The 24,152-nt window shown below is 42.8% G+C and overlaps 2 protein-coding genes and 2 non-coding genes across 4 annotated transcripts in view; 2 read left to right on the top strand and 2 right to left on the bottom strand.

Annotated features, from left to right (window-relative positions):
• DSTN (destrin, actin depolymerizing factor) overlaps nucleotides 1–6,603 on the bottom strand; it is a 27,132-nt gene extending 20,529 nt beyond the window's left edge. Inside the window, exon 1 of the mRNA XM_043479072.1 lies at nucleotides 6,430–6,603. Within this exon, the coding sequence (XP_043335007.1) occupies nucleotides 6,430–6,432 (3 nt within the window). The 5' untranslated portion in view covers nucleotides 6,433–6,603. The remainder of the gene's footprint in view (nucleotides 1–6,429) is intronic.
• Nucleotides 4,672–4,778, top strand: LOC122449106. The gene has a single exon (XR_006271908.1). It is a non-coding gene; the product is annotated as a U6 spliceosomal RNA (small nuclear RNA).
• A 406-nt stretch (nucleotides 6,604–7,009) lies between the features above and the next one.
• Nucleotides 7,010–24,152, top strand: part of BFSP1 (beaded filament structural protein 1) — a 65,337-nt gene continuing 48,194 nt past the window's right edge. The window contains exon 1 of the mRNA XM_043479070.1: nucleotides 7,010–7,213. The gene's annotated coding sequence lies outside the window, so the exon portion shown is untranslated. The remainder of the gene's footprint in view (nucleotides 7,214–24,152) is intronic.
• Nucleotides 9,666–9,772, bottom strand: LOC122448998. The gene has a single exon (XR_006271819.1). It is a non-coding gene; the product is annotated as a U6 spliceosomal RNA (small nuclear RNA).

Genomic DNA, 24,152 nt, shown 5'->3' with positions numbered 1-24,152 from the left:
ATGCATGAGACAAGTGCTCGGGCCTGGTGCACTGGGAAGACCCAGAGGAATCGGGTGGAGAGGGAGATGGGAGGGGGGATCGGGATGGGGAATACGTGTAAATCTATGGCTGATTCATATCAATGTATGACAAAAAAAAAAAAAAAGTGTTTCAAATGAAAAAAAATAAAAATAAAAAAATAAAATCAATTATCCATTCCATTACTGGAAAACTAAGTATGCTTGGAGCAACTTAGGTATGTGAATACTTTTTCAACTGTAAAGTTTATATCTATATATATACCAAATGTGTCCAATGAAAACTGAGGGACTGAACTGAGATGTGTTGAGTATAAAAATATATACTGAGTATAAAAATATATAATTCAAACAATTTGAATGAGAAAAGAATGTAAAATGTCTCATTTTTACATTAAATGTTGACATATTTCAGATATATTTCATCTTTTCTTTTTACTTTTCTAATGGGGCTACTGGAAAATTTAAATACATAAGTAATTCACTTTTTATTTCTATTCAACAACCACTGGTCTAAAGATGACGTAAAACATTCTCAATACAGTGATTTGAGAATTCCTCAGAGCTTCAACAACTGACTTATAAGATTGCTCCCTAGCAACCTAGAGAAGTTTTACCCATATTTGCCCATGCTTTACTTTCAGCTCTACTACTACCAAGAAAAAAAAAAAACTATGAGCAAAAATGGGCTACATGAAACAATTTAAAAATAAACACTAATTACATTTACAAATTGGCAATCTCCTGAAAGCAGATCAAGATAGGAATATGGATAGAAAATTCATCTTTCTTTTCTGTGATAAGACAAAGAGGAGCAACAACCTATAAAGTAACACAAAAATGTTGAAAAGAGTAAACAGTCTTCCCTTAACATGATCCAAAAGCACAAACACAAAGATAAATTAGTTTTAAATTAGGTTTCCTGCTATAGTATGCACTGAAGTTTCTACCTTTCAAGCACTCATCCTAAACCTTGCTGTAATAGTGTAAGAGTTCTTTGATGGTCCCTTGTCAAGTCAAAAATAAATAAAGCCAAAGTCTCATTATTTCTCACTACAAATTAAAACATGAATTTTAAGAATTTTTATTGCATTTTTACTGAAATCAGCTACTTTTAAAAGATCTACCAAAAAAAGATTCTTCAATTTTAACATAGCAGACACATCATGAAATAGGGTAAAGAACACATAAGCATTACAATGTCAGCTACTGGAAGGCAATCTTAAAAGAGTTAAGGATCACTCCAGACTACATTCTCAACTCAATTATGGGGTCCTTGTACAGAAGATTCCATGATGAATTAAGCAACAAGTTGGTCAAAGCATTACTGAGATGGACCAATCTGACGTCTATACTTCTCCCAACGTAAAATTTCAAGCAAAACAAATAGGGGACAGCTTTTAGAAGGACAATTCCAAGTGAAAACTCACTTGTAACACTGAGGCAAGGAGGCAAGGACAGAAGAAAAATGGATTAAAACATTTCTGAGTGCGATGTATAATACAAATCTTTGGGTATGTCTCTCATGGACAACCTGGAGAGGAATATTAAGCTATGTGGGTAGGAAGCTCAAGATACTGAAATGATAAGCATTATTTAGGTATGCAAATACCAAAGAGTCCAACTGAGACTAGACCTAGCTATTCAGACTTACTCTAGATAACAACAATGTACATTTTAAAACAACAGTTTTTAAAGAGTTTCAATTTTTTTTTCAAATTTCAAATTGAGTTCAGCTCAATTATTACTGAAAGAAAACAGCTACACTATCATAAAAACACAAATGTTTAGTCTTCCTATATACTAAAAACATCATTCTGACTTAAACTAGTTCTATTTGTGAAAAACGATAATGGTTTTTTTGTTTTACTTATTTTTAATAGACTATTTTTTAGAGACATTTTAGGTTCACAGCAAAACTGAGCAGAAAGTACAGATTTTCCATCTATCCCCGTGTTTGTTTTCTTTTTTAAATATCCTGGCTAAATATACCGCCTAGGAAAAAAGAAAGAAAAGGATACAGATAAAGCAGAGGATGTTAATCTCCACATCCAGTCAAACATGGAACTCTTCTGGATCACTCTACCACTACCAGAGCCTCATAAGGGCAGCTGGCTAGAATTAAGAATATTGAGCTTAAAGAAAAGCAGGTGCCAGAGGTGAGGGACATCAGTCTTCATTACGCAGGTCTGGTTCTGACAATCTCTCATTAATTTTCTTTTAAGGTTGGATTTACTTTACGGATCCACACATGAGCTGAGATGAAGACATGACGAGTATTTAAACAATGTCAGGCTCACTAAGAATGTATGCTTGTAAAAAATGAAAAGATACTCAACTATTGCTAATGAGGGAAACACAAAAGAATGAGAACCCATTTCACACCTACTGGATTGGTTTTCAAAGTCACATAATGCCAAGTAGTGAAAAGAAATAGAGAAACTGGCTGATGGGATGCAAACTAAAACTAAACCTCACAAAGCTCTTTTTCTCAAAGTTGCAAAAGGATGCGTGAAGCATGGTAACATTTATATAAAAACTAAAAATATATCAAGGAAACATATTACATATACACACATGTACAGCTCAAAGTGTAGAACATCAATGAGAATCAAATGAATCAGTTGCAGGTGACTATGTTGAACTGTAACTGAACCTGTGCTCCTGCAAAGCAGAGATGATTAAGAAATCCACTCCTGTCATTTTGTGTTCAGGGTAACAAAATGACCCTGCCCTTGCTCACTCCGAGATTAAGACCCATCCCCAGGCTTTCTCAAGACTCCTCAGTTTACCAGCCCCAGGTTTCTTTTTCTTGCAGATGTTCCTCATTTTAATTAATTTCTCTCAATTCCAATAGCCTGCAAAAGTCATCTCCTTAATTGGCCAGTAAGTGTTTTACTTCTTTGACAAGGAGACATTACCTCTAGGGAGGGAAGGAAATGTGATGAAGAAGATGCATAATTTACCTAATATAAAAACCTGAAGTATGGCAAAAAGTTAATCTTCTCTTTTTTTTGTACAAAGGAACCTGTTATTCTGTGTACCTTCCTGCTTAAAATGTTTCAAAATTAATTTTTAAGTTATTTTAAAACCAGACAGAGTCAGAAAAGGCCCCGAGTCATTAATCCTTTACAGACTGTTTTCAAATATGTTAAATAGGCACAGGAATAATACATGCCTTTTCTACTGGACGGCTGTAAGTAAAAAACGATTTTGCTAATCATCAGGTGGTAGGATACATTTATAATTCATTCTGAGCCAACAGCTCAGTTTGTTAGAGCCGAGTTCTGATCTGAGTGAGGTTAAGGAAGAATTGATACTTTTGAAGTGTGGTTTTGGAGAAGACTCTTGAGAGTCCCTTGGACTGTAAGGAGATCCAACCAGTCCATCCTAAAGGAAATCAGTCCTGAATATTCATTGGAAGGACTGATGTTGAAGCTGAAACTCCAATACTCTGACCACCTGATGCGAAGAACTGACTCATTTGAAAAGACCCTGATGCTGGGAAAGATTGAAGGTGGGAGGAAAAGGGGACGACAGAGGACGAGATGGTTGAATGGCATCACCGACTCAATGGACATGAGTTTGAGTAAACTCTGGGAGTTGGTGATGGACAGGGAGGCCTGGCGAGCTGCAGTCCATGGGGTCCTAAAGAGTCAGACACGACTGAGCAACTGAACTGAACTGAAGGGTTAGATTATCACGCAGACCTTTACCGTTTCGGGGGCAAGACTACACTGACTCCCCAGAGAGCCACACAGCTATGCTGCAAACGCATTTACACTATCACAAGAGTAGCTAGGCGGGTCTCCTGTGATGTGTCAATCCATACCCAACAGGAAGAACTACTCAGCAGATAACCCTAGGAATTTGATGGTAGGCTGCTAATAATCTTTGTATGAGGAAGCTGGCACACCCAGTACACATGCACACCAAAGGTTTGTTTGGAGTGTGTATATGGTTCCTGTGAAGGGCACGCTTATGGGGTGTTTTTTGTTTTTTTTTTTCTTTTTTCTTTTCTTTTTTGGCACTGTAAAGTGAGACTTTGTAAACATGAATTTTAAACTCATTTTAAACTGCCCAGGGTGATTTTTGGAGTTGGTTTCAAATTACTTTATTCTCAAGTGCTTCTAGAAGTTAGTGAGTACCAGGAAGTGATTTTGTTAATGAAGAACAAACTCATCAGCAGTTAATATTTAATCTTAAAAAAAAAAAAAAAAGGCTAAGAAACTTGGAAGCAAGCATCTAACCAAGAGATCTAAATAGTTTCAAACACAGAGGTAAAGTGCTATAGTCTGGAATAACTTTCAATCTTTTCAATCTTCACTATATTCTTTATAGCTGGATTGAAGGGAGGATGCTCTTGTGCTCATAAGGCTAAACAGAAGAGTAACCTTTAAAAATAGTCATTTACACAATGAACCTATCTACAGAAGAGACACAGCCTCTCAGACACAGAGAACAAATTCAATTCATGGTTGTGAAGGGGGAGGAGGTTAGGGGAGGGATGGAGTGGGAGTTTGGGACTAGCAAATGGAAACTACTATATACAGAAAGGATAACCAACTAGGTCCTACTGTATAGCAAAAGAAATCATATTCAAATATCCTGTGACAAATCACAATGGAAAAGAATATTTAAAAAGAGAATGTAGTGCTCGCTTCGGCAGCACATATACTAAAATTGGAACGATACAGAGAAGATTAGCATGGCCCCTGCGCAAGGATGACACGCAAATTCGTGAAGCATTCCACATTTTTAAAAAAGAAATAAAAAAAGAAAAAAAAAAAAAGAGAATGTATACGTGTGTATGTAGATATATATGTACAACTGAAGCACTTTTCTGGGCAGCAGAAATTAACACACTGTAAATCAACTACACATCAATTAAAAAAATAGAAATGGTCATCTGCATTCTGAACTCACATTGAAAGCATCCAAACAAGAGAAGTTCATAAATTCTTCATAAGTTTGAAATGTATTCAGACTCCACCCATCTTGACTAATTTTTATTTCTCCTCCTCCTGAGCCATAAATAAAACACTGTTCATTTTATTTGAATGTACAGAAAGAAGTTAAGCTTTAAAATTCAAGCATTTAACCAAAGTAAAAAGGCTTGATTCTTTTTTTCTAACAGAAAATGAAGTTATGTCATATCAGAAGGCACTAAAGCAGGCTCCAATCTGATTCAAAGCACTCTCATTGGAGTGGATGATCTTAAATTGATGAAAACTCAAAGCCGTTGGATGAAGTCTTTTAATGTAGAGTAACATATAAAGTAGTATAATCTTTAAGCATTTAAAAAGTTGTAAGATGCTAATCCTCTCTGTAGCTCACAGAATTAAACCAAAGAAGAATCAAAAATCGAACAGCAAATTCCTACTCCGTATTCTCAGTCATCGAGAAACTACTGGTTTATCTTTTTTCTTCCACTAATGAGCCAGTCGGCAGAGCTATGAAAGAATACCTCAAGAAAACTCAAACTGTTACTCAGTGAAAACATTTTGTGTGCAGATGAACTGGTCCCAGCTGCTTTCAGGCAGACAGATGCAATAACAGTGTAATATTTCTAGCAAAGTCTGGTAAGCCTTCGCCTGCAAATCATTGACCAAAAATGGTAACAGTGTGCGCGGACTAAAGAAAATGACTAAATGTTCTACTTGGTTGTCCAGTTAATACCACGGTTCTACAGCAAACTAGAATGCCACTTTGGAGAGGAAAATAGGTACATTAAGGAAAAGGTCCAACATCTAGAATAAGCGGAACTTATTCACCTGTTTACTTTAACTTGATAGACTTGACAAAGCTTTTTCATTTACTTTAACTAGCATCCCAGCGTCAGGGCCACCCCGTTGTACGCCAAGGGCTGGCAGAGCCAACCTGTTTGCAGGTAAAAGAAAATCTGTGACCACACGGGGAGGCCAGACAGGCCACCGCCCGGCAGGACGGGCGGGACGCGGACCGGACCGCCGGGGGCGGCAGTCAAGTGCCACAGGCGCGGTTCGGAATTGCCCCGGTCAGGCCGGGTGGTTATCCCGCGCCCTCCTCCCCCGCCCCGGGTGGCTCAATCAAGGCCTCATTCCTTCCCCTAGATGCACAGACCTCCCGGGCCGAAACCGCCCGAGTCGCTGACCGCCAGCGCCTGGCCTCGGCCAAACCAGCGCCGACGAGGCCCCCACTGGAGGGAGGGCAGGCGGGCCCTGGCGGCGAAGCCGGGGAGCCGGGAGGTCGGCCCCAGCTGGGCTGCCGAGGCCGCGCGGGAGGCCTCGCGGCGGCGGCGGCGACAGCAAGAACGTGGCGGCCGGCGAGTCGCCCCGGCGCGCGGCCCAGCGGGTCGCGGCGGCGGAAGCCGGGGCCCCTTCTTCCCTCCCTTGCCGCCCCGACCTCGCGGCGACCCAGGACCCCGCTCACCATGTTCGCCGCGGCGGTCGCAGAGCGCGGAGAGGGAGGCGGCTAGCGCCGAGTCTACGGAGCGTCCTCTTCACCGCAGCCCGGGCGAGCCTCCCGGGGGTGGGCGGGCGCCGGGGGCCCGACGCGGCTGCGCACGTCACCGGCTGCCCACCGTTGCTAGGCAACCGGCCGGCCTGGCAACGCCCCGCCCCGGCGGACCCTCCCCACTCCCCCACCTCCACCCCCCAGCCTCTGACTCCAGGCAGGCGGGGTCCTCCTCAGCTTCCGGAGACGGGGGGGTGGACCCAATACCCTTCATCAATTTAGGGCGCGGACGAAGTCCTCCCCAAGCTCGGACGAGGAGGCGGGGCTTGAGAGAGGGGCGTGGTCACGTAGCGCCCCGCCCACTGCGCTGCCGTTATCCTTACATGGAAGTAGCCACCTGGCCAGGTGTGCGCCGCGGCGAGGGGCGGGGCCGGAGGGGGTGCCGAGGATGGCCGAGGGGGCGGGTCCTAGGGGGGCCCGAGGAGGGCCGAGGAGGCGGGGCCTGGCGGCCGAGGAAGGCAGAGGGGCGGGGCCCGCGGCGGAGCAGACCGCAGGGAGGGCCTGCGGGAGCCCGGCGCCGGCCTCGCGGGGGGCGCGTCCCGCATTTTTTTACCTACTTTGGTGCGATTCCCGCCAACCTCCCGTGATTGGCCCAGCCCCGGCACGTCTGGCCCTCGGGCGAGGGGTAAAGTCTGCGCATTTTTCCTCCTTCCCAAGGCGACTGTGGCAGCCCTGTGCTCTGAGTCACCGCTAATTTCAGGTCTGGAAAAAAAAACAAGGAGCGATTTATTTATCTTCGGGAACAGCGCGGGGAAGGAAGGCCTTGCCGCCCGCAGGGTGCGGCTGGAAACGGCCTGCTCGCCTAGGGAGGGTGGCGCCGGCCTCGCTGCCCGGGTTTGGGGGTTTATTAACTTGGGATTGCGTTTGTTTCATGGGCGGTTGCATCAGAAACACACTTTTCAGAGGGCCAGAAGGAATCCCAGCGTTTTTTTCCTGAGGGCGTTTCAGTGGAGGATAGAGGGAACAAAGAATTTGCAACCGGCATGATGACGTTTTACTTAATTTAGGCTCCCCAGAGCATAACACGCCTATCCTATGTGCTTTGTGTTCAGTCACCACCGACTGTTTGCGATCTCATGGACTGTAGCCCAACAGCCTCCTCTGTCCATGGGATTCTCCAGGCAAGAATCCTGGAGTTGGTAGCCATTGCCGTCTCCAGGGGATCTTCCTGACCTAGGGATCGAACCCAGGTCTCCTGCATTGCAGGCGTATTCTTCACCGTCTAAGCCGCCAGAGAAGCTATGTGCTGTGCTATGCTTAGTCGCTCAGTCATGTACCAACCCAGGGATCAAACCCCAGGCTCCCGCACGTCTTGCATTGGCAGGCAGATTCTTTATCATTGAGCCAGGAGAGAAGCCCCAGCAGGCCTCTACCAGAACTATTTTAGTACTCCCAATGTTAGGCTTTTGGACGAGATAATCAATACGTTTTTTGTTTTTCCTGGGCACTATGTAAGGTCTAGATTATATGTGCCTTTTTATTCTGGCCATTCGGCATAGAAACCCATTTCTCATTAACTGTCCTGTTTTTTTGTTTTTAAGAAAAAGTTTTTAAAAGTGGCAATTTTTAAGCCTCAGCATCTGCTGCAGAATTTTTGGCGGGTTAGAGCAGTGGTTTTTCAACGTGAAAGAGAACTTAAAATCAGATTTGTGAAACCAATACAGTGTTGTAAAGTAAAATAAATAAATTAATTAAATAAATTTAAAAAATAAAAAAAAAGGTCAGATTTGTGTGCCCTACCCCAGAGTTTCTGATAGTATATCTCAGACCCAGGAATTTCTAGTATTTCTCAAACCCAGTATATCAGTGAGACCCAGGAATTTTTAAGGATTCCTGGGTGATGCTGATGTGGCTGGTGGGTATTAGCACTTTGAGAGGAAAGAACCCACCTGTATCCACCTGCAACCGGAACCTGTGTCTGGAACCCTGTTGGCCTGGGACTTGGAGTCACCCTCCACCTCTGAGTCTCAGAGCCTGCCAGTCTCATCCTGGAATGTTTCCAGGAGTCTGGAGATCTCTGACCACTTTCCAAGGGATCAAAAGTGGGTCCTTCTTTTGTTTGTTTGTTTCCCCTTTATTTTTTTTTAATTTAGATTATTTATTTACTTTACTTTACAACATTGTATTGGTTTTGCCATACATTGACTTGAATCCACCATGGGTGTACATGTGTTCCCCATCCTGAATCCCCCTCCCAACACCCTCCCCATCCCATCCCTCTGGGTCATCCCAGTGCACCAGCCTCGAGCATCCTGTATCATGCATCGAACCTGGACTGGCGATTCGTTTCACATATGATGATTTACATGTTTCAATGTCATTCTCCCATATCATCCTGCACTCGCCCTCTTCCACAGAGTCCAAAAGACTGTTCAGTACATCTGTGTCTCTCTTGCTGTCTCGCATACAGGGTTATCATTACCATCTTTCTAAATTCCATATATATGTCTTAGTATATACTGTATTGGTGTTTTTCTTTCTGGCTTACTTTACTCTGTATAATAGGCTCCAGTTTCATCCACCTCATTAGAACTGATTCAAATGTATTCTTCTTAATGGCTGAGTAATACTCCATTGTGTATATGTACCACAGCTTTTTTATCCATTCGTCTGCTGATGGGCATCTAGGTTGCTTCCATGTCCTGGCTATTATAAACTGTGCTGCGATGAACATTGGGGTACACGTGTCTCTTTCAATTCTGGTTTCCTCGGTGTGTATGCCCAGAAGTGGGATTGCTGGGTCATATGGCAGTTCTATTTCCAGTTTTTTAAGGAATCTCCACACTGTTCTCCATAGTGGCTGTACTAGTTTGCATTCCCACCAACAGTGTAAGAGGGTTCCCTTTTCTCCACACCCTCTCCAGCATTTATTGCTTGTAGACTTTTGAATAGCAGCCATTCTGACTGGCGTGAAATGGTACCTCATTGTGGTTTTGATTTGCATTTTTCTGATAATGAGTGATATTGAGCATCTTTTCATGTGTTTGTTAGCCATCTGTATGTCTTTGGAGAAATGTCTGTTTAGTTCTTTGGCCCACTTTTTGATTGGGTCATTTATTTTTCTGGAATTGAGCTGCAGGAGGTGCTTGTATATTTTTGAGATTAATGCTCTGTCCATTGCTTCATTTGCTATTATTTTCTCCCATTCTGAAAAAAATATGGAATGCTTCATGAATTTGTGTGTCATCCTTGCGCAGGGGCCATGCTAATCTTCTCTGTATCGTTCCAATTTTAGTATATGTGCTGCCTAAGAGAGTAGGAGTGGGTCCTTGAGTGATACAAATGAACTTACTTACAAAACAGAAAGAGACTCACAGACTTAGAAAATGAACTTATGGTTGCCAGGGGAAAGGATAGTTAGGGACTTTGGGATGGTCATGTACATACTGCTATATTTAAAATGGACAACCAGCAAAGACCTATTGTATAGCACAGGGAACTCTGCCCAATGTGAAGATATGCCTGCCTGGTTGGGTGCGGGGGTTGGGGGAGAATGGATACATGTATATGTATGGCGGAGTCCCTTCGCTGTTCGCTTGAAACTACCACAACATTCTTAATTGGCTATATCCCAATACAAAATATTTTTTGGTGTTAAAAGATTAAAATTTAAAAAAAAAAGAGTGGGTCCTTCTTTAGTACCACAGCTCATCACTTCTCAAATCTTGATAAGCATCCAGACCACCTGAAGATATTGTTAAAATGCAAGTTCAGGTGTTTAGAAGTGGGGTCTCATATGTCCCAGGTGATTCACATGGTACTGGTCCTCAGAAGATGCAAAGTGAGATCTGCTTTCAAATAATGCCATACCACTTGACAGATAGTGGGAGCACCTGATAGTAACTGTCCTGCTACCCTTCTCTTATATTATTCCTGTGATTCATTTCATTTTTATATACTTATAGATAAGCATGTATATAATATATGCAAAAGCATGTATAATTGAATACATTGTTGCTATTATTTCAGACAATCATTAGATCAATTAAGAATAAGAAAAATAAAACCTTTTATTTTCCCTTCACTTCTTTGATGTTCTTTTTTCATATAGATCCAAATTTCTGACCTCTATTATATTCCTTCTCTTTAAAGAATTTCTTTTAACATTTCTTTCAAGGCAGGTCTACTGGCAACAGGTTCTCTTAAATTCTGTTAGTCTGAGAAAGTCTATTTCTCCTTCACTTTTTTCCTTTCTTTTTTGGTTGTGTCTCATGGCTTGCAGGATCTTAGTTCTCTGACCAGGGATTGAACCCAAACCCTCAGCAGTGAAAATGTGTGGTGTCTTAACCGCTGGACTGCTAGGGAATCCCTTTTCTTTCCCTTTTGAAGGATAATTTTGCAAGGTACAGAATTTGAGGTTGGTGGGCTTTTTTCTCTCAACACTTTTACATATTTCCCTTTACCCTCTTCTTGCTTGAATGAGTTTTGTGGAAAAAGTAATTCTTATCTTTCTTCCTCTATAGATAAGATTTATCCTCCTTGCTTCTTTCAGTGTTTTTTTTTTTTTTCTTTGTCTTCGATGTTCTGTAAGTTAAAATGCTAGACCTAGATATAGGTTTTTTGGTTTTTTTTTTTTTTTGGTATTCATCCCACTTGGTGTTTTCTTAGCTTTCTGGGTCTGTGGTTTGGTGAAAATAATTAGGGGAAATTCTCAGTCTCTATTGTTTCTTCTATTCCTCTTTTTCTTCTCCTCTGGTTTTCCCATTACTGGTATGTCACCTTTTGCTGTTGTCTCTCGGTCCTTGAATTTTCTGTTCTGTATTTTTCAGTCTTAGTTCTTTTTCCTTTTTGGTTTTCAGGATTTTGTTGCTATGTTCTCTAGCTCAACTATGTCCAGTTGGGTATTTCCCTAACCCAGAGGAGTTAGGCTTCAGTACAATCCTGTTGATTAGGCTCTGGTTAACTAGTTTACCCTGAGGGCAGGCCTTGTTAAGAAGTCAGAGTGGGACTTCCCTTGTGGTCCATTGGTTAGGAATCTGTCTTCCAGTGCAGGGGACTTGGATTCGATCCCTGGTCAGGGAACTGGAATCCCACATGCTGCAAGGCAACTAGAGAGAAGCCCTTGCACTACTTGCTGCAAGTAAGACCCATTGCAGCCAAATAAATAAATATTTTAAAAAAGAAGAACAAAATGCTCTGGAGCAAGGGTCTGCTCCAACCTCGGGGATCTAATGCCCGATGATCTGAGGTGGAGCTGGTGTAATAATAATAGAAATAAAGTGCACGATAAATGTAGTGTGCTGAAGCATCCCCAGATCTCTCCAGTCTGTGGAAAAAAATTGCCTTCCACGAAACTGGTGCCCAAAAGGTTGGGGACCGCTGCTCTGAAGGATCTCAGAGTGGCTCCTTTCCCCATCCCCAAATGCAGGCAGGAGGGAATTTCTCTCTGGTATTTACTGTGGGAACCTGGTGGAGCTCTAGGAGGTAAACAGAGGGTGTGGGGGTCCCCCTGCGACTGAGTCTCTCTGGAGTTTTTCACTGTCAGACTCCAGCAACGTGTCCATCACGGTTCAGAGCTTCCCACCTGGCACTGGTTCCCACGGCAGTCTCCCCTTGTGAGTTTCTGATCTGGAAGCCACAGCTCCCTGTGTTTTCCTGTCTGACTCCAGTTTGAGGGTCAGCGGTTTGCCCTGAGTTCTCTCTTTTACGGATCCAGGGAGAGTAGTCTGTTCAGCTTCTGATTTGTGGTAAGGACAGAGTGGCAGCCTCCAGGCTTCTTAAGAGCAGAAGTAGAAATGTGACATCTACCTCTGCCTTCTAAAGAAACTTCCCAGAAGTGCCAGGCGGGGCTTCTCCTCTTATCTCTCCAACGAGAACTCAGTCGTATGGCTACAAGGAAGTCTGCAAGTGTGGTCTTTTCTTTGAGCAGCAGTGTGCTCGGCTAAGAAACGGGTTCCTTTCCTGAGGAAGAAGGGAACATGGCTATTGGGAGGTGACAGTGGTGATGGCCACAGGTAGAAACAATTGTTAGTCCTGTTCTACAGATGTGGTGAGGGGAGGAGATGGTCTTTAGGAGCCCAGAGGAGTAAGTTGTCTGCTTATCGTCATCAGGCCACATGACATCACTCATAGTGGTGCCAACAAGAGAACTGGGGACCCTTTGCTGCTTCCTAAATACCACAGCGGGTGGGGGATATACAAACCAAGGCAAATGGCATTCTGGGCATTCCTGTACAGTAGCCTAGTTCTGCGGGTGCAGGCAGCCCCAAGGGCCTATTTTAGAAAAGCACTAAATATATTTTAGTGTATTCATGGGAACAGGATAGTCCCATGGTAACACTATCAATTTCTCTGTTAATCCTTAAAGTCATATACTGCTATATAACATAAAATTTGAATACCTATAACATGTGTTTTTCAGGTGATAGTGTACTACTAGAGAAAATGGGGTAGAATGTCACACAATTATTCTGACCAGTGATGTTTCACCCCTCCTGGCCCATACATTCCCTTCAAGAGTCTCATGAAAAGTAAAAAGCAATGTATCTGTAGTTATATTCTTGTTTTTTTTTTTTTTTTTTGTAGTTATATTCTTTTCACTTCTGTTAGTCTGAACAAAGAAAATGGGCAACACTTAACTACCTCTGACTTACAAAAACAGGACTTTCTTATGGTTCAGTCTGATACACACCAACCAAGTAGGAGTCCTAGCAGCCCGGCCTTTTGAAAGGATGTTTGCACCATCCCATCTGTTTTCACCACCTGAATTTCTCATATGAAAATGAAGTGTTAAAAAATGAAAGTTTGTGTTTGGAGGCAAAACATTGCATTCACTGCAGGACGCCACTTTGCAATATTTTTCAGTTAGATTTGACAACTGGGATCCTACTCTTTGCCAGCTGTGGTCATGTTGCCACCAGGAACAAGATGAATAAGTCATGGGCCCTGCCACAAGGAGATCACGAGTGCGAACAGATGGATGCCAAGATAAACTCCGCCCAGGATCTCTTGGGAATTCTCAAACTCCCACTGATGGGGCAGATCATAGTAGGGAGATGTTACTGGAGCTTAATGAGTGAGGCGTCTGGAGAGAGACGAAGAAAGCATTTGTTCCCAACATGATTTCTTACTGAGGTTGGGGAACATGAGTCCAGAGGGGACGCTCAGAGATTGATGTTTGGAAGGAAAGAACACCGAGCATTTTTACCAAAATGTTAGACTCCACAGACCAAGATACTGAGATCTGATATAAATGTGACTCCCCCCGCTCCCCGCCCCCCCCCGCCAGGGGCTGCTCTGCCGTGCTTCCTAGTTTTCCTTTCCTTTGGGGATGGGAGAAAGGATGCCAGATGATAATTCAGCCAAAGATACCCAGGTCTGCCCAATGAGGAGCTTGAAGCAGGCTCCATGACAGCTCCCACATGGGAAACAGCCGAGGGACCGTGGTTGTGATGTGAAATTCGAGGGCCTTTTACTATAAGACACCGGTATTTCTGCCATCAGTCTCTCAATGAGGTATTTGATACCATTGTCACCAGCTCCAGCTGGTGTAACCTCTTGTACCATACCCCTCTCCGGGCCTCCTTGTCCTCACCTGCAAACTGAATGTATTGATGAGTTTAACTTCTTTAGCTCAAAAATGTGATGCCTGCTCTAAACAGAAGATTCATTGAGCATCTGGTGCAGTATCAGCCATTTGTAGAGAATCCTGTTCTAGTGTTACTAAGGCAGGCCCTTGAATTTTGGTTGAGAAACTCTGGGCCTTGGGCTGTTGACACAGGGCCTATTTTTACAGCAAAATCAATAAGTTATTATAATTGTCCAGGTGGTGGTCTCATGGGGTTCTCTCAGGCATCCACATCTGGGGGGAGGGAGCTGATTGGCACAAAGGGAGAAAAGAGCATTAATGTCACGTACTCATCCATGTCAGTGAGAGGCCGACATGTCACATCATACTGTCGTTTATTTTTATTTTTTTGGTTAGTAAATTCAGGCTCAGTCATTGAGAGGTGGTACCCTGGCAAGGTTTTCCATGCTGGAGCTGGAAGGAATCACTTGCTCATTGGTATTTCTCGTGCTGTGAGCCAGTGAGTCACTTCCTGGCTTCAAACTTCAGCTTCCTCTGTTTCCCAGCCCCAGCCTGCCCCCCTTCCCTCCCCCCCATCTCTCCCCCACACCCCCCAGCCAGGGGTCTGAACTGGTGAGCAGGAAGGGTCCAGGCAGCAGGCCGCACACCTTAAATGGCTTTGACGTCTCAGAGAAGGACCCTCAATGCAGAAGAAAGTGTGTATGTGGTCTGGTAAATGCTGTGTTGGATTCCAGCATTTTTTTTCCTTTTATTTTAAATAATTCTAGCAAAGAAGTACCCATAGAAGGTACAGCAGAGTTCGGGTTTATTTTATGACTCACGGAAATTTCTGAAATGATAAATATTGGCTCGGCAGGAGCCTTGACAGAAGAAACACTCAACCAAACCAGACTCTATGGTTACAAGAAACAAGAACAGTGTAGTCAACAAATAAACTCGGACTCCACTTCCAAGCTTTCAGAGAAAAAAAGAGTCAGCCCTCTTGTGAGGTGGCCTTCCTGGCCAGCCACGACCTCGTGTGTTTTTCCTGAGTCCAGAAACTGAGCTATTGCGAGACCTTCCTGACTAGGAAGCCATTTCAAATACCTTTGGTTTTGTACTTTAGGCCAGACTCTTTCTGACTAATATAATGAAAATACTTTACCAACCATAAAAATTGATGTGGGTACAATTGGAAATATTTTCCTCTCAGAAAAAAAAGAAAAATATTTTCCTTCCTGAGTAAAAATTCCTCCATCTCTCAGTGTAGAATCAACAAAGCATTCTGGGAAGAATGTTGGAAATTCAGAATACCAATTTGTTTCAGGGAAAACTTAGAAAATCTGAGCCATAAATAATGGTTGGACTCCTCCTGAGTAGGATTTTCGTTTCTCGCGAAACAAAATCAGCATTATGTAACTTCTGTCAGCTGATTTGATTTTCTAAAGTGTTAGTCCCTCAGTCATGTCCGACTCTGTGCGACCCTGTGGACTGAAGCCCACCAGGCTCCTCTGTCCATGGGATTCTTCAGGCAAGAACACTGGTGTGGGTAATAATTCCCTTCTCCATATTTTCTAAAGAAAGTATACAAATATTCATACCCAGTGCAAAGGCTGATGTCACAGCTTACCCAAACCTGGTAATAAGTAGCTAAAATCTTCCTTTCAGCTGCTTTATCCTATGGGACCAAAGTAAGTTTATTAACAGAGCAGCTTTACTTACTAGTAGTATTCTTTAGGGAGGCCTCTCTGGTGGCTCAGTGGTAAAGAATCTGCCTGCGATGCCGGACATGCAGGAACCTCGGGTTCGATCCCTGGTTTGGGAAGATCCCCGGAGAAGAAAATGGCAACCCACTCCAGTATACTTGCCTGGGAAATCCCATGGACAGAGGAGGCTGGTGGGCTGCAGTCCATGGGGTCAGAAAGAGTCAGACACAATTTAGAGAATAAAAACAACAACAACAACAGTGTTATTCAGGACTGGCTTTCCACACACACACACTTTACTGTCTGCAGTCATCATAAATCCATAATGAGGAGCTATGAAGAAATAAAGTGAAGCCATGTGGTGCTGCCAAAATTAAAAACAAAAAGCTCAGGCTACATTTCCATGCCTCAAAGAAAATGGACTAATGACTGTCAAGCCTGTTAGGGTCCTGAGCCAGGGACCAGGACGAGGCCACAGATCTGAAAAGACGTCTCTGTCCATCTTCGAGGTCAGCACTAAGGCTTCTTTGGGAAGAGGACACCGTGGTCGGATTGATGCCGACCTGCAGGACTGAGAACCTGGAGCTCTTTGTAAGGGAGGTCAGAGGGCAGAGACATGATAAAGTGACTTTATCTGTGCTCTGGTAGGGAAGCCGCTGACCAGCCTGGACCATGGCAAGAGGGCAACCGAACACTGCATCCAACTGCCCTTTGCCCCAGTGGCCAGGAAGCTTATCTCCAGTTTCCCGGAGGGAGGGAAACTGTGAGAACCAGGTTATCAGGCAGATGAGCCCTGGGCTGGGTATGGGGGCTGAAGATCTGGGGCTTTGCCTTCCGGAGGCCCAGCCCATTGCATTCTTTCTCCCTTTGCTTCTCCATCATCTTATATTAATAAGTGTTGTCACCTGCTGGGGGGAAGCTCTTTCCACCCTTGAGGCTGTGGCAGGAGTGCCTGTAGCTAGCCAGAGTGATGCTGGCAGCACAGAGCCGGACGTTGTGGGAGCGAGGCAGTCTGATAAGAGCTTCCCTGGGTCATCTGCTGGCTGGGCCAAAGGACAGTAAAAATAATTACAGGTCAGAAATCACCTTGTTCTATTTTTTTCCTGGTTGTTACAAAATACAGGCTTACTTTTTTAGTTCTGAAAATGTATTAGGAAATGTTCCCCACTCATTGCCCCATTGCCTTAAGTCAGTCATTTTAGAAGGTGATTTTTAAAAAAATTTAATTATACAAATTACCTGGAGTAGTTTCTCTCATTAAAAAAAAAAACAAACAAAAAACAGGGAAATTTTCAACTTCTCTCTCCTGCAGTTCTTTGCCCCTTACCAAGATGAAACCCTCGCACTGGTTTGGAATGTAACTTCCAGTTTGTACACTTATACAACCACACACACACACACATGACTGATCTTTCATTAGATATAGCTTTGCATTCCTATGATTTTTCAAAACCATGACCAGCACCATATTCTATCATCAGCTAGTACCCCTGTACAGGGAAGACACCCCGATCCTTGCCTATCACTTCTCTCAGTTCTCAGCTAAGGTGTCACCTCCTCCAGGAGGCCTTCCCTGACTACCCTGTCTGAAGTTACCACACACACCCCTGCCTTCCTGTCCCCTCTCCTTTTTAATATTTTTTTTCCATTTTAATATTATTTAATTCTACAGAAAAAAACAAATTTTATATCCTTTTCTAAAATAGGGGGAAACACCTCTGTGAGAGCTGGTTAATACTGACCTGATTGCCTGGGAGTCTCTCTAGTCACGTCCAAGAAATTATGTCCAAGGTCCATGTGAAGGGAAAGAGCTCTGGAGAGGCAGAAAGGACTCAGGTAAAAACCTTCAGAAGATTGTAGGGAAGTGGGTCCTGCTGCTTAAACAATGAGGTTGAGCTCTAAGCATCTACATTTCTTAACACACCTAAACCATGCACTGGGAGTGGTTTTACCCACTTTGGGGGCTTTTATAAATTCAGAGATAAAAAGAGTAGAGAGTACTGAAGGCTTCAGAGTAAGGCTAAAGGAGACCCAATATGGCTAAATGAGTTCCCCCAAAAATGTTGGGTCCACCCCACCCCTAAACCTGTGTGTGACAGGTAAAAATGCACAGCAAGAAGCCGCAGTTCCCTGTGTTTTCTTTTTCTCCATATTACCCACCAACATCTGACCCAGGGCAGGTTTCACCTGTTTATCTTCTTTACTTTCTGTTTCCCTCATTTGAATATAAGCTCCCCAAGAACAAGGATCATTATATATTTTTTCACTTCTGTCATCTCAGTGCCAGAAGAGTGTTGGCACTGTAGGTTGTGAAGAACACCTGTTGAATAAATAAATGAATCTGATTCCAGAGAGTTGGTGGGGAGACACTGCTGGTGTAGACCCTGTAAGAGGGCAGCAGGTATCTTGTGAGCATGGGCACCAGAGCACAAACCCAGGTCAGCAGATTGAGAATGGGAAGGAATTGGGGTCCACCAAGCCAGGCCTAGTCTGCCTGCCTCTACACCCCACTGCATTTGGTTAAGCTGTTGTTGGGTGCCTGTTCTGTGTGTCTGGATGCAAGAGCCCCAATAATTCAAAGATGTGAATTTGAAGAGGATATCTTCAAGAGGCTAAGAAGGAGTAAAGAAATGGGAAATCCAGAAGCACGTGGTATCTTGGACCTAAGAAAGAGTGGTTCACGGAAACAACGTCCATGGACGGATGAATGGGTAAAGAAGATGTGGCACAGATAGACAATGGAATACTATTCAGCCATGAAAAGAACGAAATAATACCATTTACAGCAAAATGAATGGACCTAGAAATTATACTGAGTGAAGACAAAGACAAATATCATGTGACATCACTGTTTTGTGGGATCTATTAAAAGGGTACAAATGAACTTATCTACAAAGCAGAAATAGAGTTGCAGGTGTAGAGAACAAACAGGGTTACCAGGAGGTAAGGGGGGATAGATAAACTGGGAGATTGGATTGACATATACACACTACTGTATATACAATAGAAAACTAATAAGGACCTACTAAATAGCACAGGGAACTCTCCTCATACTCTGGAATGACCTAAAAAAGAGTAGATATATGTACATGTATCACTGATTCACTGTACTCTGTACCTGAAACTGTTAATAACACAACATTGTAAGTCAACTATAGTCCATTAAAAATTTAAAAAAACACAACATTGTAAGTCAACTATACTCCATTAAAAATTTAAAAAAGCAAGGGCATGTGGTCCACACCCAAATGTTAGTGAGGAGACACAAGAAGGGAAAATGGGGTGTTGGACTAAGAGCGTCTTTTGTTGACTCCTATTAACCTGTGAAGTCAGCCTTGACCGTCTGTGATGGTTAACTTTATGTGTCTCCGAGGCTCGGCTGTGGTGCCCAGTTGCTTGTTCAATACTCATCAAGGTGTAGCTGTGAAGGTATTTTGTAGATATAACATATAATAAAATAATGTGGTTAACTTGTAATCAGTTGGCTCTGAATAAAGCAGATTACTGATTTGGATGGACCTCATCCAATCAGCAAAAGGCTGTAACATCAAAAACTGAGATTTCTGGAGAAGGAATTCGCCTCAAGGCTGTAACGGTAGCAACCCTTCCTGAATTGCCAGCCTACTGACCTGCCTTGATGGATTTCAAACTCAAGAATGCACTTCAACTCTTACATGAATTGCCAGCCTTCCAGCCCTCACAATGGCATAAGCCAGTTCCTTAAAATAGATCCATCTCTCTCTCTCAATATATATATAGTATTAGTTCTGTTTCTCTGGAAAGCCCTGACTGACACAGCATCTGTTGAGAATATGTTCAGACATTTGTCCAATTATTTCCTTAGGCTGAATTCCTGTGAGTAGAATCTGCTAGGTCGAAATTCCTGAGCTATCTAAAGAAATATGAAGCATGTTGTCAGTTTGCCATCTAGAACTGTTACATTTCTAGGAACAGTATAAGGATGTCTGGATCTCTGGCCCCACTTCAGTGTTAGGTAGGTCTCGATGATATTTCTAACCTTCACCAATTTGTTGGGAGGTGCCACTTTCTCATTTTAAATTTGCAATATTTGATGAATAATGAGCTTGAACATCTTTTCATATTTTTGACCATGCACCTTCTTCCTTATACTTTAACATTCCATATCAAACTCTACTTATTTGCATTAGAAACCTAGGCCATTATATATGATTTTCCTTTTCATTTGAAAATATCACAAATGGTCAGACTCTGTAACAGAAAAAACTCTCAATGCTTTTGATCTTCATCTACTTTTCTATTAGCTGTTTGTCCTTTTCGGTTGATTTGTAATCTTTACATAATACTTTGTCATTTATCTACTATGCAAACTTTCCCCCTGTTTTTGATTAGCCTCTAACATTGTTTTGGGGTTGTTGCTCTTAGGTTTTTTGTTTGGGTGTTTTTTGGTTTTTTTGTAGCACAAAAGAGTATATTTTATGTGGCCAAATCATTCAATCTTTTTCTCTGAGGCAGTTATTTATTTTGGAAATGTCAGCCACTTTCCTCTTTTCACATGAAAAAGACACAAATGATCAGATTATGTAACATAAATTTCTCAATTTAGGAATGGAGTTCATAAGTGTTAATCACTCTAGTGTCTGAACCTTTTCCTGGATGCATGGGAAAGTTTTGGTTGTTTTTTTTAAGATTTTTTGATGTGGACCATTTTTAAAGTCTTTATTGAATTTGTTACAAAATTACTCCTGTTTTATGTTTTGGTTTTGGCTCCCCAAGGCATGTGGGATCCTAACTCTCTGAACAGGGATCGAACCCTCACCCCATGCATTGGAAGGCAAAGTCTTAACCACTAGACCACCAGGGAAGTCCTGGGAACTTAATATGTTATTTTTCCTAAAAACTTGAGTGGTTTCAGTTACTGGGGAAGCATGTTATTGCAACTGTTAAAGCTTGGTGATTTGGGGGGAAAAGAGGGATTTTTTTTTTTTTTCCTTTTTCATGAAAACTTAGCTATTCCACAGCAATGTGAAAAAATATTAGCCACACTTTCTAGTTTCAGGTGATAGGTATTGAGGAAATGTTAAGCGATTCGAGGCAGAACTGGAGTTTAAACTCCACATATTATTCTTGATGCTACTTTGACTTGATGGAAACTTATATCTGTTTTTAAGTTACATAATTTATTTCCTATCTTAGTATCTCCATTAAAACCAGCAGAGAATGAACACAGTTGTTTTGTTGCATTATTATCACTATAGAGTCGACCCACTGAATATGTAGAGGAACTTCAGCTCCTTTAATGATCAGAAAACAAGGATGCGGATTCTAAAAGCTCTGCCAGGGCCCCTCCCCGCCGCCATGTCCCTGAACTTGTTCCTCTAAACCTGAAGGCTGCCCTCGGGAGCAGCCTTTAACCAGAGATAGGGAGTTGGTGGGTAAGAACCCAGCCCCCTCACCCCTCGGTGGGGTATCTTTTTGGGGGTCCTGCTCAGTCTCCTGGAGAACACAGTCGCAGTCAGCTCCAGTTGTCCACTGTGGTCATTGTGGGAACATCCCCGTAACTTGCTGCCTTCTCTATCTCCCTTCTTCAGAAGCATCTACTGGTGCCTCAGGACCCTCTCCCCAATACACTACAGTTACCCCTCAATATACACGGGGGTCAGTTCCAGGACCCCCTTCCCCAAACACTCAAGTCTCTATAAAATGGTGTCGTATTTGCATACAAGCTATGCACATTCTCGCTTACATTCTCTATCATCCCCAGATTACTTCTAATAGCTAATAGAATGCTATGTAAATAGTGGTAAATGCAATATAAATGCTGTGTAAGTAGTTGCCTGAACATGGACAAATTCAAGATTTGCTCTTCGGAACTTTCTGGAATTTTTTTCATATGTATGTAAAATTTTTCTATATAAATATATATAATTTTTCATGATATATGCTGCAAGGCTTGCAGGATCTTAGTTCCCCAACCAGGGATTGAGCTGGCCCCCAGCAATAGTGAAAACATGAAATCTTAACCACTTGGAGCACCAGGGAATTCCTTCCAATTTTTCCCCCAAATATTTTTAATTTGCGGTTGGTGGAGCCCACGGACGCAGAATGCCAATGATACTTCTATTTGAATCCTTGCCGCAGGGTCTGCTTTTGGGGGACTCCAAGCCAAGACAAATGCTTAAAGTAAGTCGGCTACATGCAAAAGATAATGGCTAATATTTATTAAGAACTTAGCATTGTAAGCACAAAAGGGCTTCCCTAGTGGGTCAGTGGTAAAGAATCTACCTGCAACACAGGAGATGCAGGTTCGATCCCTGGGTCAGGAAGATCTCCTGGAGGAGGAAATGGCAACTCACTCCCGTATTCTTGCCTGGGGAATCCCATCAACAGAGAAGCCTGGCGGGCTGCAGTCCATGTGGGTTGCAAAGAGTTGGGCATGACTTAGCCAATAAACAGTAACAACAATTGTGAGCACATCACTTAACCCTAACAACATCTTTTGGGAGCTAATATCATCTCCAGCTTAGGGAGGAAGCACGTGAGTATTCAGTCAGCTTTGGGAGGGCATTTTGCTGATAGATGAGCTGATACAATTTTTGTTTTTACCCTCTCTAACCATCCAACTGAAATCTGAGTCACGGCAAGCTGCTTGTTTTTTTTCCTCCCAACCACAACAATAACTTTTCTCCTGGTTTTTCTAAAACATAAGTCTGTTTTTTCAGCTAATCACCATACCTGCTGTTTTTGTCGAAGCTAGCTACTGAGCTTACAATTTATCATATGATAAGGGTTTCCATTTATGCCCTAATAACCAACTGAATGGACCCAGGATGTTAGCTTGTTGTGTGAGACGTGTTCATTATTGGTTTGAAAGACAACGTTTTTCAAAGGCTTCGGATGACCTTTATTTGAACTGAAATATTCTTCCAGCCACTGATCTTATTAACGTTTTTCTTTGTTTCAAGGCAAAATACTATGCTGTCTTCTCAGTCCCTCTGTTGGTCTTCAGAAAGAGTAAAACAAATGTTGTGTGTTTTCTAGAAAATGTTATCAAATTGTTTCCCAAGTTAGGTCATTGCAGCTGCAAAATTCTTGTTTGGGTAGAAAATCTGGCCAAAAACAACAGAGCCAATGGTCAGCCATTATTTCAGGGGAAAAAAAAATCCTGAGATTAGCTAAGGATCGCTATCTACCATTCCACTAAAATAGAGACTGATTCCTCCAGCTGGGCCTGCATTATTTTTGAGATAAATCTTTTTCTTCCTATATAGAGCTACACTTTAATTTACTGGCTGACTCCCCCAGTTTTTTAAATGGCCCCATAACATTTTGGAAGCTGTTTTAACTCTATAAGGCAATTTATTGTAAATTAATTTTCAGAAACTTCTTGAGCCAACTTGACATGAAAACAAGCCATTTTCTCAGGCTATATACTCTAGTCTAATTGTTTTTTAAACTGAGCATTTCAAGTTAGGCTACCACTTTACATGCTTGGGAAGACTGATTCTCTTCTTTGAGTTGGCAGAGCCTGAAGAAAGGACATTAAAAATTTCTCTCCATGAATTTCTGCCACTGGAGAGCTGGGTCTGTATTATTTCACAGGTAATGTGATGGAGTAAATGTTGAACACCTGATTTTCAAGGGGCGTGTGCCCTGAGTGCCTTTATGGTGTTTGTCAGTTCCTGGGCATCATGGTCTGTGAGTGGGTTGGAAAAGAATTTCCAGACACAGAGTATTTCAGAATAGAGTTTATTAGAGCGAGAGATGCTGTCAGTACAGTGGGCTAGCTCAAGGGAGAGCCAACGACTTTCATGGGTTGGTAACCAATTTTTACAGCCTCAAGACAAAATTCCTGCTGGAAGGGTGGCATTAGGTGACTGGTTAAGATGCTATAGATGGGTAATAAGGTGGGTATTTTTACCTAAGATGGGATCAGGGAGCTGACTGATTTAGATGGGGAGGGACTCATGGCAACAGTTGCTATGGGGCTCAGTCAGTTCAGAGTTGACCTTGGTACAGGGCTCCATATCTATGGCCTTAGTACAAGGCTTTACACCTGTGACCTTGGTATAGGGTTCCACACTGTGGTGTAAACATTCCCATCTGGCTAATTTCAAGCTACTAATGAGGTGTCCCCCAGCTCCTCAAATTCCTGAAAACCTAACAGTTGAGTCTTATGAGCTCTTAAGAGGCAGCCTCAAATGCACACTTGGGACCACTGGCTTGTTAGCTCTGAGGTGCCCTGGAATTGGTCTTAGAGGTCCCTCGACTTCCTGGCAAAGTGGCATCTTCAGGTCCACTGTGTGTGTGTTACCCCTAAACTCAGGTTGCCTGGAAAAAAACAATGTGCCCTGGGAGGACTGCAACCCAAGTTAGGGTCATCGAGGACAGTCCAAGGCATGTTAGAGACCAGGGCAGCCGGCAGCTCTGTGGCTGGAGTTTAAACT

The sequence above is a fragment of the Cervus canadensis genome, chromosome 10 (assembly GCF_019320065.1).
Source record: "Cervus canadensis isolate Bull #8, Minnesota chromosome 10, ASM1932006v1, whole genome shotgun sequence".
Taxonomy (NCBI): Eukaryota; Metazoa; Chordata; class Mammalia; order Artiodactyla; family Cervidae; genus Cervus; species Cervus canadensis.
Note: the sequence above shows the minus strand (reverse complement) of the source record. Positions and strands in the feature narration are given on the sequence as shown.